Source organism: Vulpes lagopus, chromosome 2 (assembly GCF_018345385.1).
Source record: "Vulpes lagopus strain Blue_001 chromosome 2, ASM1834538v1, whole genome shotgun sequence".
In the NCBI taxonomy this organism is placed as follows: domain Eukaryota; kingdom Metazoa; phylum Chordata; class Mammalia; order Carnivora; family Canidae; genus Vulpes; species Vulpes lagopus.
Genome location: NC_054825.1, coordinates 64365296 through 64380878, shown reverse-complemented (window position 1 = coordinate 64380878; position 15583 = coordinate 64365296). Strand labels below are relative to the sequence as shown.

The window sequence follows — 15583 nt, the reverse complement described above, 5'->3', positions numbered from 1 at the left end:
TATTGTCAATCTCTTACTATGCCTATAACTTATTAATTAAACTTTATCATATGTATGTATAGGAAAAAACAAATCTGTACAGTGTTAGTGCTCTCCATGGTTGCAGGCATCCACTGGGGGTCTTGGAACATATCCCCATGGATAAGGGAAGACCACAGTATCTCATTTAATCCTTGGTGGCACTTAAAGAGGTTGAGTTGCTCACAGCCACTCAACACTAAATAAACTACAAGATAATATGGCAAAACCCCAAATGTTGTGGAATTGTAGGTAAGGAAATTTTTTATCTTGCCTAGGAGTGTGAGTAAACAAAGGAGGTGATAATTCAGCTGGGTCTTGAAAGACAAATAGGAATTAATCAGAGGAAAGGACAATAGAATTTCCAGGCAAAGGGAAAAGCATACCTAAGAATGTGGAGGAGAGAAGGACCACGATATGTTAAGAGAATGGCAAGTAGGTCAGTCTGGCTAGAATATAGAGAATAAAAGAGAAAAGGAGGGAAGTTTGGTATGTGCATAATATCTTGGCCAGAGTGAACAGAAGGGTGATGCCAAAATGTCGTATTGTGTTAGATTCCCTCATTAGACACTATAGGGTGCTATTGGCCCAGGATGGCTCAGTTGCTGGAAGATGATGGGTAATGAGTCTTTTAAAAAGGATGTCTGGCACTTAGTCATTTAAACCCATAAAATATTTAAAAGCTGTGGGTCCTTGACTTGGGGTAGGGGGAGCTACAGAATGGTTTATCAACTATCCGTGTCTTCCTCATTTTAGAACATTCCAATTCCAACCCTGAAGGAATTTGCAAAAGCTCTAGAAACCAACACTCATGTAAAGAAGTTCAGCCTGGCTGCAACCCGCAGCAATGACCCTGTGGCGATTGTGAGTAAAATCTTAAGAAAAAAACTTTTTTTAGAAATATGACAATATTTAATTCAGTAGGAACTATTTTTATTTTATCAGTTAACAATTTTCAGATCTGGTAAATGTATTTTCTATGCAGTTAAATGTTCCAGTGAGATAATAAAACAACTCAAAAGTCAGGCACTTTGAATTAACTAAAATTTTGTTAGCACTACACTTTAGAAGAAAGAAATAAGATTCAATTAGGCATTTAGCTAAATAAATATTTAGATTTTGCTCTGTGCTTTGTACAAGTTTTCCAAAACTTTTGTATCTACATTACATTCTGTCATAGTTAATGAATATTATAAGACTCCCAAATCCTACAGGAACTCAGCACATATGAAAGTGTATTTCATTTTAATCTTTGAAATGGATTAGTAAATTTCAAAAATTTTAAACAGCCAGATCTTAAAACATTTTTTGACACTGTCAACCAGAATGCAAAAAAATAAATAAATAACCAACCAAAAGCTGTGTTCCTTCCATGCATTTTAGATAATTCAGCTAAATGAGGATGCTCCTGAATCCAAAAAGTACTACAACTATTACCACCAGTCAGTGTTATTGCTATTAATAGCTAACATTTCTTGGGCAATTAGTAAATGCCAGCAGTAATCTCTGTGCTTTACACACGTCAGCTCATCTAATCCTCACTGTAATACTATGAGGTATGTACTATTATTAGTTCTCACTTTAACAAATGAGCAGTCTGAGGCTCAGAAAGGTTAAATATCTTTCCCAAGGTAACACAGCCAGTAAGTGGAACCACCAGGTTTTTCTGGTTCTACAACCAGGATGCTTTAACCATCAGCCTATGCTATATTTATACACAATGCGTCCTGTCATATATTTGCTAAAATATGTCCGTTTGGGGCAGTCTGGACATCAGCCTGTGGTTCTATAGCATCTAATGCTCAGTTTTTGAATCCAGCTAGAAAAACAAGTTTTTTTGGCTTGATGATGTGATTTAAAGTCACATGTCTGTTGGAAGACCTAAAATAGCATTAAAACAGATAACATAGGGGTGCCTGGATGACTCCGTCAGTTAAGCTTCTGACTCCTGAATTTGGCTGAGGTCATGATCTCAGGGTGGTGAGATCTAGCCCTGTGTCTGACTCCACATTTGGTGTGGAACCTGATTAAGATTCTCTCTCTCTCCTTCTCCCTCCACCCCAATTAAAATAAACAAAATAAAATGAAATAATAATAAAAATAAAAACAGACAACATGAAAGTAATAACTGCCTATCACAAAGCTGAATGTGATTAGATGTTTGAACAACATTTTTTTTTAAAAAAAAGATTTATTTATTTGAGAGAGAGAGCATGAGCCCACTGGATAGGGGAGGGTCATAAAGAGAAGCAGACTCCCCCATGAGCAGGGAGCAGGACACAGAGCTCCATCCCAGGACCCCACCCCCACCCCGAGATCATGACCCAGCCAAAGGCAGCCACTTAACCAGCTGAGCCACCTAGGTGCCCATGAACAAGGCTTATTAAATGAATGAACGAACATACCCTCTAACCTCTCAGCAATCCAGTATATTTCCATGATGACCACAGCAAATATAAAATAAGCACTCATGTAAGAGGGACTAAGCTACAAAATTGGTGTTTTCACTAGCAGTTATTACGTATGTAAATATGTAGATTGAAAGCAGTTTTGAGTTTGAAACCTGTCATTAAAATAGAAAAAGCAGAACCAGGTCACTGCTAAAGGTGAAATTAACAATGTAAGGATTTTTATCAGTATATGATTTATATAATCTCTGTCGTTTAGATTTGTTTTCAATAAAGCAAAATATTCACAGTACATTTTGTATGTAACTGACTAAAGGGATGAATAAATAAATGATGTACCACTTCAATGTAACACATTACAGTAAAATTGCAGGGATGGAAATAGGTTATAGTCCATTGTCAGCACCATTAGCAAATAAACTCACTCTTCTACCCAGCCAAATAGAATAACTTGCTAAATGGACTAAATAAATTCCAAATCTAATAAAGTCTTTGATACTGTTTTTAATGCAATAACTCTATATTGAGTTCATACCATGTGACAAGCACACCACACAATTGTAAGGAACAGTTGCAGTCCTTAAGGGTGTGAAGAGACATGCCTCTCTGGCCTGATTCCTCAGTAGCTTCCTATGGCTCACCTTTCACCTGGCAGCCCTTGGGTCGTTCTCCTTTTAGTCATGCCAGAGTTGAGAAAGAACCTTTCTGTAGGTTGAAAATTGGTTGATTGCCCCAGAGGCAATAGAGATCTTAGTGATTATGACTAAATAACTTGCTGCAAAGAATTAAAGATGGGGGCACTTGGCTGGCTGGCTGGCTGAGATGGCACAACATGTGACTCTTGATCTCAGGGTTGTGAGTTTAGCCCCACTTTGAGTGTGGAGATTACTTTAAAAGAAAAAAAGAACTAAGGAGCAGTGCTAAAGCAAACAGTTTCAAGAGATTTTTCTTATTAAGGTTCAGAAGCAGGGATGCCTCGGTGGCTCAGTGGTTGGTTGAGTGTCTGCCTTCAGCTCTGATCCTGGCGTCCCAGGATTGAGGCCCACATCAGACTCCCTGCAGGAAGCCTGCTTCTCTCTCTGCCTATGTCTCTGCCTCCCTTTCTGATCTCTCATGAATAAATAAATAAAATCTTAAAGAAAAAAAAAGGTTCAGAAACAGATTCAGTGAGGCACTTCTGGGATTATTGTGAACATAGGCAAATTATGTGTATGTGAGATGGCATTATCCCCATTCTGCAAATGAGGCAACTTAGAGCTTGAGTAACTTAACTAAGATGACTCAGCATGTAGACGAGCCAAGAAGTGCTTTTAAGTGACCTATTATCAGGCTCAGCTCACCATGCCCCAAGCACATCTGTGTGATCACATCTCTAGCAGGGAGCAGAAAAAGTCCATATACATTAAAAAATGCATTTGTTATTAACAATGATGTCAAGTAAAAATCAAGAGTTTAGTACAGCACTGTCCGTAACAAAATGAGAGCCACGAATATAAACCATGTGTATGATTTTAAATTTTTCTGGTAGCCACATTAAAAAAGAAAAGAAATAGATGGGACTCATCTTAGTAATTTTATTTAAGCCAATAGCTCCCAAATATTATCATTTCAAAATATAAATTGAAAATGGATTAAGGTATTTTACATTATTTTTTTCATACCACATTGTTGAAATCCAGTATGTGTTTTACAGCACGTCTCAATTCAGGCCAGCCATTTTTCAAGGGCTTAATAGGAACATGTGTCTTGAGGCTACCCTGTGGATGGTGCAGATTTGGACAATGCAGGAAACTGGATTTCCATATAATCCTGTAAAGTACAGAAAGCAAAAACCTTCCCTTTAAAAATGTATTTCTACTATAACTATTTATATAACATTTAAGAAATCTAGTCTTTGTTTTACTGATGTTATCCCCAGCACATGTAATAGATGCTTAAATATTTGCTGAACTGAAATTAACTTGGGCCTACAGCCCAGGGTTATGTTTGGCTGGGTCTCCCCTGTTTTGTTCAGTATGAGAAGAGTGTTTTCTCAAGTTTAAAAGAAAGTGGCAAGATCCTGGCTACTTGCCAGGAAGTCCTGCAACTTTTTTTTATAAAGGCCTAATTGCTCTGGCATTTTGTTATTCTAATAATGAACGTAAATCCTGAAGCCTGGAGCGTCCATAAGGAACGCCTAATGCATTTCCTTCTGATGCTCTAATTAAAATGTGTATGTTTAATTCCAATTAAGGACCTAGCAGTGAATAAATACGCTTTAATTTACGTGGGGTACAATAATGTCAGTCCAAATCTTTGAGCTTTCTTTGCAGTTAAAGCAACAGTTTGACTAACACACAGGATTAGTCTTCTAGTCTGGTGCTTCTCAACTCGGTAATTTTGCCCTCCAGGAGACATTTGGCAGTATCTGCAGATATTTTTGGTTGTCATGACTGGGAAGGGTACTATTGGCATTTAATGGGTCTCAGAAGCTGCTAAACATCCTGCAGTACACAGGACAACATCCCACAACAAAGAATCCTCTGGCCTCAAACGTCATTGATGCCAAGGTCGAGAAATCCTGTTCTGGTCCCAAGTTAGAGTCCTTCTCTTCCTTCTTCCTGTGTTTTCCACCATAAAAACAATTAAAATAATTAAGAGTTCCTTGTTCCATTCCCCAGAGCAATCAGTATTAATGATTTGTATTTCATTTTTCCAGTTGTTGTCTTTAGGACTTTAATTAAAGTGCTTGTCAATCCTGGTGAACATGAATCACCTGGAGAGCTTTTTAAAAATACAGAAATCCAGGGGTGCCTGGGTGACTCAGTCGGTTAGGTGTCCCACCTTTTGGTTTTGGCTCAGGTCCTGGTCTTCGGGTGGTGGGAATGAGCCCCATGTCAGGCCCTGTGCTTGGTAAAGAGTCTGCTTGTCTCTCTCCCTCCCCCCAGCTAGTCCTCTCTCTCTCTCTGTCTCTCTCTGTCATAAATAAATAAATAAAATAAATAAATACATACATACATACATACTTAAAGAAAGATATAGCAGTCCAAGTTATAGCCTGAGATTCTAATTGAATTCATCTGGGGTGGGGCCCAAGTATTGGTATATACTTTAAACCTTCCAGATCATTCTACCATGTAGGTGGAGTGGAAAACCCCTTGGTATACATACTTTGATAATTTTTATTTCTCCATGAGAAAAGCTGAGAGTTCTATACCCTGTCTTCATCCCTCCTTTTTCTACTTCCAAATTATTTTCACACATTTCAGCTTTATATGTTTTTTGCCATTATAGTCTATGTTTTGTATATAGATTGCAAAAATTTAAAACTTTTCACCCATATTTACAAATTACCTGGCTAGGGATCCCTGGGTGGCTCAGCAGTTTGGCACCTGCCTTCGACCTAGGACATGATCCTGGAGTCCCGGGATCGAGTCCCATATTGGGCTCCCTGCATGGAGCCTGCTTCTCCCTCTGCCTGTGTCTCTGCCTCTTTCTCTCTCTCTCTCTCTGTGTCTCTCATGAATAAATAAATAAAATCTTAAAAAAAAAAAAACAATTACCTGGCCATGTAAATGCATAAATCTCTGTTTTCATGGGCCTTATAGTCTAGTGACTAATGGTGGTCTGAGTCTTGTTTCTTTGTAAGTAACTTCTTTTTTCTTGCTAGAAACTTTTAGGACTCTCTCTTTTCATTTGGAGTTCTGAAATTTCACTTGTATGTGCCCACTTATGAGTCTTCTTTACTCATTTTGCAGAGCATCCAGTAGGTTCTTTCAGATAAAGACTCATAACCCCCTTCAACTCTAGGAAATTTTTTTCCTATTATTTTATAGTTTCTTCCCTTCTATTGTCTTTTTTTCTTTCACCCTTCTGAAACTCCTACTAGATGAATGTTGAACTTCTTTCTGTATCTTTCCCCATATCTTTTAATATTTGTCTCATATTTTCTATCTTTGTCTTTTTACTCTGCATTCTTGGGAATATCCCTAGATTTATGTTCTCACTCACCAACTTGGTCTTCAGCCATGCTCGTTTTGTAATTCTGGATGTCTATTATTTTTCTTTATTTCAATATAATATTTAAATTTTTCAAAACATTTCTTTGTTCATATTCCCCCCCCCCCCCATAATAGCAAGTATTTATTTTATGGATACAATGTGTTTTCTTTCTTTTCTTTTTTAGGGGAAGAGAAGAGAGAGAATAACAATTGGAATTTTTATATTTGTTTCTGTTCCCTGAATAATCTCTACAGAATGTTGTCCTATTTAGTTAGCTTGGCTTTTCTCTTCCGTGATGTTGGTTTTCCTAATATGTCTGGCAGTCTGGTTGCCAGACTTGCAAATAGAGAACGAGGTGGTTTTGTGTAAACTAGGATCATTTCCTCTGCAGTTGTGTCAATCTGTTTCACCAACAGAGCTCTCCCTTAAAAGGGAGGGAGAGCCCTTTCTGTTTCCCATTTGTCACCATTCGACAGGCAATGTATTTTATTTATTAATTTATCAACTGCCCTCTTAGGAAAGGGATTTATGTTTTTTCTGCTGCTGGCTGCTATAGAAGCCCAGTAAATAGTCTTTTTTGAATAAATGAATGAATGGATGAATGAATGAATGAACGCTTTTGTAAGCAGGCAGGTGGACTGACCGGCAGCCCTCTCTGAAGGGTGTGCATGAGGAGCTGACAGGTGGCAGGGAGTCCCCCACAACTGTACAGCTAAAAGGGCGTCACTCTGGGAAGGGGTACATTTCAGTATATTTCACTCCTGGACATAGCTGCCTCTCCTCTCTATTTCTCCCACACCATATCTGGTGAGAGGTACAGAGGTGCCTCTTTATGTATGGCTTCTGTCTCAGCTCCTAGCCTCACCAGAGGATCTTCCTGGAAAAGTTTTCTTCATGGTTGCACTGGCAGTGGTTTCTTTTCTGGGGAAGCTGCAGGAGGGACAATGTGCTATCCATCTAGTTGTTCCTCTGTTCTTAAGGCAGTTATTTAATGAAATACCCCATTTAGGACTTACCTCTGGCATCCTGGGCAACAGCTTTTGTTGTGATCATTTCTCCACCAATGTTCTTTTTTCTGTATTTCAGCAATTCTTCAAGGTAGTGGCCCTCTCTTTCGTTTTATTTTTCCTGCACTGTGAGAGTTCCATTCACTTAAAAATGCTATCTTCCCTTCATAACAGTGGGAAATGTTGGGTGCAAGAGGAATAGGCAGGTGCATATATGTATCTGTTGTCTTGAACTGGGAGTCTCCAGTGGGTTTGCCACTCTGAATGGTGATTATATTCCAAAAATCACTTTGAGGAATTCTGATTTATAGATGACCTAAATAATATGACTAGTGCCCACATGCCAGTCAACAGTAGAGTTTCTCTTATCCATTCATAGTAAAAGGCACAAAATTCTGAGATCATGTCCTTTCTACATTTTTCCTAATATTAAAATGCCTTCTTCTCAAAACACATGCACACACACACACACACACACACACACAATAGAAACTGACAATGATAACAGATGGTAGTGGGATTTTACTCAATGTCCTGACTGAACAAAGTTGGTAATCCTATATCAGGATTTTTTGGTTTTGGTTTTGGTTTTAGGTACATAAGATTCCTAAGTCTGGGCTGCTGGACTGAATTATTCTTAGTTTGACTTCACTCAGTTTTTCTTTAAGTTTATAAAAACCATCTGTGTTTAATTTGGGAGTGGGGAGTTCAGTAAATAAATCTTTAGAAGCATTAATGGTTATTTCTTTTTTGCATCAAAGGCTTTTGCAGATATGCTGAAAGTAAACAAGACCCTGAAAAGCCTAAACATTGAATCCAATTTTATCACTGGGACTGGGATCCTGGCTCTGGTGGAGGCACTAAGAGAAAATGACACCCTGACAGAGATCAAGATCGACAACCAGGTAGGACCCGGAGAGTGCATGTGAAAGGGGGTGCTGTGGGCATCTGGGTGCTTCAGTGGTTGAGCATCTGCCTGTGTCTCTGCCTCTCTCTCTCTGTGTGTCTCTCTCATGAATAAATAAATCTTAGAAACTTAAAAATTAAAAGACGAAGGAAGAAGAAGAAAGAAGAAAAAGTGTCCCGCAAGGCAGTGAGTTAAAAGCCAAAGTTCTGTTACTCTGATGTTCTGGCTTCCCTGTAAGTTATACCAGCTTCCGGCCTGTAGAGGGTGTGTGGGAGCGCATGTCAGTTACTAAACACTAAGCACAGTGAGGCAGCCCAAGACTGAAAGGGCTAGCTCTCCCCCAGCCCTCAGCTAGACAGGCAGCGGGGGAGAGAGGAGGTGGGACCACAGGTGTTGATAGCTGCTCTGTGCAGCCATCAATCACCCTTGCCTCCTAGCGGGAATCTCAGGCAGTCCTGTCCCAGCCTTACTGTTGCCTCTCACTGGGGCTGTGGCTGCAAGGAGAAAGCACACTGGCCATACCCAGAGACAGACTCCTTGCTCTTGGTTGGAGGCAGCCAGAACTGAAAAAAAAACAAAAACAAAAACAGGGACAACTGGACTCCTGTAGTCTGGGCTGGCCACAGAGCCTGTTCAGAGGAATCCGGGTTCTAGAAGATGGTCTGGCTTAGAGAAGCAGGCCACACCCACAGTGTGATCACAGTCTCAGACCTGTTGCAGTGTTTCTTAGGTTCCCATCAACAGCCAAAGCACACTGCTTTACTCTAGAGCCTCATCTTTCTTCCTGTACCCTGAAGGCCTTTTCCCAGCATCCGCCTGGTGTGCACTTCTGGTTGCTTTGCTAGCTTCCACTGGCTCCTGCTGTTGGGCAGCAATTCTCAGTTCTCAGTGTGATGCTGTGTCCTGCCCCTTTCACCACGGAGAGCCGTCTGCCATGGGACTCAAGTGAATCTGAAAGGTCCAGACACTGTCTAGTGGAAGAAAGGGCCCTGCCATGGCCCAGAAAGAGGAGAGAACACAGAGACTTTGTGCTGTGAGCATTCACTTGTGGGGTAGTGGCAGGGCCAGTGAGGAGAGCACCCTGTTGAGAGTGCCCCCTGCACGTCTGGAAATTCCCTAGTCTGAACCCTCTAAGACCTGACAAAGCATCAGGACTCTACCCAGGATTTTACTTAAGTCTGGAAACCCCCAGCAGGTCCCATGAACAGCTCTACAGTACTTTTTTGTTAATTAGGACACATGGGCTGCTTTAGTGCAGGTCCTCTGCCCCTGGGCTCCTCCAGAGACTTGCTGCTAGGGGAGCCGGGGAACCTACCGAAGACAGGTGCTCCTTTACTCTCACCCTCCCCAGAAGGGATGCATCACCAACACAGCTTTCCCAAATGAAGATCTGTGAGGGGGATATACACACCCAGCTGTACACAGGAAACTCCATGTGATTCAGGAAGCTGTGTGTACTGTTCCTCGTAAATTTAAAAAGAGGCATCAGGGAATGGGAGAGTAGGAAAATGAGCCAGAGAAATATATAAACAGGAAGATGGGCAGCCCCGGTGGTGCAGCGGTTTAGCGCCGCCTGCAGCCCAGGGCGTGATCCTGGAGACCCTGGATGGAGTCCCATGTCAGGCTCTCTGTATGGAGCCTGCTTCTCCCTCTGCCTGTGTCTCTGCCTCTCTGCATCTCTATGAATAAATAAAGAAAATCTTTTTTAAAAAATGGGAAGAAAAGAAGCAATAGCTCAGGAATATTTATCAAATGAACTAGTATCAGAAAGAAGTGAACTGAGTTCTTAGCATATTATTTCCAGGACATCTACGACAGAAGTGGATACTTTATTGCAAAGTATATTTAACCTCTTATGTTGGTTTAGGCCATTATGAAAGCCCATATCTGACATAATTTTCCAGATACTCTGTTCCTAGCTCCTTCTAAGATACCACCTAGTTAGGATTCCCAGATAAAATATAGTTAAATTTAAATTTCAGATAAACAACAAATAATTTTTAGGGTATGTACCATCAAATGTTTGGCACATACTATACTAAAAATGTATATATTTTTTTTATTTATTGAAATTGTTTATTACTAGTAATCAAAATCCAAACTTAACTAGGTGTCCTGTATTTTTATTTGGTAAATCTGGCAATGCTACACCTAATGGATTAGAATCCTGAACATTGAGAATAGAGCGGCTTTTCATAATGCATGTGAAGGAAGAACCCTGACATACAAAGCCTGAATTTGCTCTCTCAAATTCCCTTACATACATCAATCTTATCAGCCTTCTTCAGTCATCTGGGATAGAATTGTGTAGTTTTTCCACTTTATTCCCCAGTATGTTTCTGAAATAGCTTCTTTTCCCTTTGGCAAGAAAGAGGATTGAGACCTTCTAGAGCAATTGGAAAAATTTTTGCTTTATTCCAGGAAAGAGGAAATTAAAGAGCCAGAACTTGATTTCCATCCAAATTTTGTTTATCAACTCATAAGCTATTTGAAATAGACCTCAGTTTCCTCGTCTATATAATGAAGGATTTAAAATAAAATAATCTGGGATCCCTGGGTGGCACAGCGGTTTGGCGCCTGCCTTTGGCCCAGGGCGCGATCGAATCCCACATCGGGCTCCTGGTGCATGGAGCCTGCTTCTCCCTCTGCCTGTGTCTCTGCCTCTCTCTCTCTCTCTCTCTGTGACTATCATAAATAAATAAACTGAAAAAAATTAAAAAAAAAATAAAATAGTCTATAAAGATTCGAGCACAACTCAATGAAATAGAGACCAGAAGAACTGTGGAACAGATTAACAAAACCAGGAGTTGGTTCTTTGAAAGAATTAATAAGATAGATAAACCATTAGCCAGCCTTATTAAAAAGAAGAGAGAAAAGATTCAAAATAATAAAATCATAAATGAGAAAGAAGAGATCACCACCAATACCAAGAAAATACAAATTATTTTAAAAACTTATGAGCAGCTATACGCCAATAAATTAGGCAATCTAGAAGAAATGGACGCATTTCTGGAAAACTACAAACTACCAAAACTGGAACAGGAAGAAATAGAAAACCTGAACAGACCAATGACCAGGGAGGAAATTGAAGCAATCATCAAAAAGCTCCCAAGACACAAAAGTTCAGGGCCAGAGGGCTTCCCAGGGTAATTCTATCAAACATTTAAAGAAGAAATCATACCTATTCTACTAAAGCTGTTCGGAAAGATAGAAAGAGATGGAGTACTTCCAAACTCATTCTATGAGACCAGCATCACCTTAATTCTAAAACCAGACAAAGATCCCACCAAAAAGAAGAATTATAGACCAATATCCCTGATGAACATGGATGCAAAATTTCTCAACAAGATAGTAGCCAATAGGATCTAACAGTACATTAAGAAGATTATTCACCATGACCAAGTGCCATTTAGGATGCAAGACTGGTTCAACACTCGTAAAGCAATCAATGTGATTGATCATATCAGCAAGAGAAAAAAACCAAGAACCATATGATCCTCTCAATAGATGCAGAGAAAGCATTTGAGAAAATACAGCATCCATTTCTGATCAAAACTCTTCAGACTGTAGGGATAGAGGGAACATTCCACAACATCTTAAAAGCCATCTACGAAAAGCCCACAGCAAATATCATTCTCAATGGGGAAACACTGGGAGCCTTTCCCCTAAGATCAAGAACAAGACAGGGATGTCCACTCTCACCACTGCTATTCAACATAGTACTGGAAGTCCTAGCCTCAGCAATCAGGCAACAAAAAGAAAGAAAAGGCATTCAAATTGGCAAAGAAGAAGTCAAACTCTCCCTCTTTGCAGATGACAGGATACTGTACATAGAAAACCCAAAAGCCTCCACCCCAAGATTGCTAGAGCTCATACAGCAATTTGGCAGTGTGGAAGGATACAAAATCGATGCCCAGAAGTCAGTGGCATTTCTATACACTAAGAATGAGACTGAAGAAAGAGAAATTAAGGAGTCAATCCCATTTACAATTGCACCCAAAAGCATAAGATACCTAGGAATAAACCTAACCAAAGAGGTGAAGGATCTATACCCTAAAAACTACAGAACACTTCTGAAAGAAATTGAGGAAGACATAAAAAGATGGAAAAATATACCACGCTCATGGATTGGAATAATTAATATTGTGAAAATGTCAATGTTACCCAGGGCAATTTACACATTTAATGCAATCCCTATCAAAATACCATGGACTTTCTTCAGAGAGTTGGAACAAATCATCTTAAGATTTGTGTGGAATCAGAAAAGACCCCGAATAGCCAGGGGAATTTTAAAAAAGAAAACCAGAGCTGGGGGCATCACAATGCCAGATTTCAGGTTGTACTACAAAGCTGTGGTCATCAAGATAGTGTGGTACTGGCACAAAAACAGACACATAGATCAATGGAACAGAATAGAGAATCCAGAAGTGGACCCTCAACTTTATGGTCAACTAATATTTGACAAAGCAGGAAAGACTATCCACTGGAAAAAAAGTCTCTTCAATTAATGGTGCTGGGAAAATTGGACATCCACATGCAAAAGAATGAAACTAGTCCATTCTCTTACTCCATACACAAAGATAAACTCAAAATGGATGAATGATCTAAATGTGAGACAAGATTCCATCAAAATCCTAGAGGAGAACACAGGCAACACCCTTTTTGAACTTGGCCACAGCAACTTCTTGCAAGATACATCCATGAAGGCAAGAGAAACAAAAGCAAAAATGAACTATTGGGGCTTCATCAAGATAAGAAGCTTCTGCACAGCAAAGGATACAGTCAACAAAACTAAAAGACAACCTACAGAATGGGAGAAGATATTTGCAAATGACCTATCAGATAAAGGGCTAGTTTCCAAGATCTATAAAGAACTTATTAAACTCAACACCAAAGAAACAATACAATCATGAAATGGGCAAAAGACATGAAGAGAAATTTCATAGAGGAAATTTGGTCATAGACATGGCCAACAAGCACATGAGAAAATGCTCCGCATCCCTGGCCATCAGGGAAATACAAATCAAAACTACAATGAGATACCACCTCACACCAGTGAGAATGGGGAAAATTAACAAGACAGGAAATAACAAATGTTGGAGAGGATGCGGAGAAAGGGGAACCCTCTTGCACTGTTGGTGGAAATGTGAACTGGTACAGCCACTCTGGAAAACTGTGTGGAGGTTCCTCAGAGAGTTAAAAATAGATCTGCCCTATGACCCAGCAATTGCACTGCTGGGGATTTACCCCAAAGATACACATGCAGTGAAACGCCGGGACCCTGCACCCTGATGTTTATAGCAGCAATATCCACAATAGCCAAACTGTGGAAGGAGCCTCGGTGTCCATCGAAAGATGAATAGATAAAGAAGATATGGTCTATGTATACAATGGAATATTTCTCAGCCATTAGAAACGACAAATACCCACCATTTGCTTCGATGTGGAGGGACCTGGAGGGTATTAGGCTGAGTGAAATAAGTCAATCGGAAAAGGACAAACATTATATGGTCTCATTCATTTGGGGAATATAAAAATTAGTGAAAGGGAATAAGGGAAAGAGAAAATGAGTGAAAATATCAGTGAGGGAGACAGAACATGAGAGACACCTAACTCTGGGAAATGAACAAGGGGTAGTGGAAAGGGAGGTGGGTGGGGGGTTGGGGTGACTGGGTGATGGGCACTGAGGGGGCACTTGGGATGAGCACTGGGTGTTATGATATATGTTGGCAAATTGAACTCTAATAAAAAAAATTTTTAATAAAAAATAAAATAGCAAATCAAAAAAATAAAAATAAAAAATAAAATAAAATAATCTGTAAGACAGTTTCCTCAGGCAGGGCCAGCAGCTGAGACCAATTTAGCATCCTTGCGGCAGGCAGCTGCACCAAAATGAAGGCTTGCTGAGAGCCCGTCACTGGGGCAGGCTGCTGTGACGAGGCTCCAGGTAAAAAGGTAATGATTTAATCAGATGCCCCCTATGAGAACAACAATCCATGATGCATATTAATGAAACAAATCGGTAACTGCTAAATAAACCCGAGTAAAGAAAAAAGGTCATTAAAAAAAAACAACAGAAGAAATGTATGCTTAAACTTTTATTTCTCTCCTTGTATTTAGTGACTACTAAAAGGGAAACCTATACAAATTATAAGAAATTTTGGCCTCCATTTGTTGCCCTGAGTTTATATAACACAAAAGACCCTAAATAAAAAGACTCAGGCTGAGAAAGAAAGGTGCCCTATGTTACATTACTTTCTCCCCTAATTTGCTATGCCCCTTCCCAATAAAATTTTATGCAGCTCCTATATCCTTTATATACCCATCAGATAGATGCCCATCCTGTGAATTACCCAAGCACAGGACTCCACAGTCTTGAGATTTGTGAGGGGAGGTAGAGGAACTTTTATGTCATCCCTCCCCATCAGCCACATCCAGCATAAGCTCCTTCTGCCCCTGATAGCACCACTTGACCCATTCCAGGGGCATAAGGCATAGCTATGGCAGCCCCAACCTTAGCTCAGGTGTCAATCCTTAGTACAGCCTACTACATGTTCTAAAGCATGTCGTGAGCTAAAGTTGTTCATGGAACTGTGAGGTCAGAATCTCTTTTTGCTGCCTCTTCCTCTCATGAGCTTACAATGCTAATCTCTAACTGGATACCCACAGTTGTTATTGTCTGACTGGAAATACCACATTTTATTAATTTCTTGTGGAGAGACTGGTTTGACAGGTTGTTGGGTGAAAACAAAGAAAAGGAGCAAAGAATTAGACCTTAGAACTCACCTAGAACACAAAGATTTCTCCCTAAACTTTTCTCTGGGATCCCTGGGTGGCGCAGCGGTTTAGCGCCTGCCTTTGGCCCAGGGCGCGATCCTGGAGATCCGGGATCGAATCCCACGTCGGGCTCCCTGCATGGAGCCTGCTTCTCCCTCTGCCTGTGTCTCTGCCTCTCTCTCTCTCTGTGTGACTATCATAAATAAATAAAAATTAAAAAAAAAAAAACTTTTCTCCTTCATCTACTCAATAGTTAAATTTTCCAAAATTAAAAAGTGTGTTTTAAAATATAATAAAGCAATCAAAAATGATGCTGGCACAAAAATAGCCTTGGCAGAACAATGGATTCCAGAAACATATCCAAGTACACCTGAGAATTTTGTAGCAAAGTAGTATTTCAACTCTGAGAGGAAAGGCCAAAGTAAAAGATATGAAAAAAATCCACTAGCATTTTGGAACAAGATTAAGTTGGGGCTCTATCTTGA

General features: G+C 39.9%; 1 protein-coding gene across 1 annotated transcript in view; it reads left to right on the top strand.

Moving 5' to 3' along the window:
- Positions 1-15583, top strand: part of TMOD2 (tropomodulin 2) — a 58204-nt gene that overhangs the window by 30295 nt on the left and 12326 nt on the right. The window contains exons 7-8 of the mRNA XM_041745368.1: positions 775-882; positions 8176-8319. Coding sequence (XP_041601302.1) covers positions 775-882; positions 8176-8319 — 252 coding nt within the window. The remainder of the gene's footprint in view (positions 1-774; positions 883-8175; positions 8320-15583) is intronic.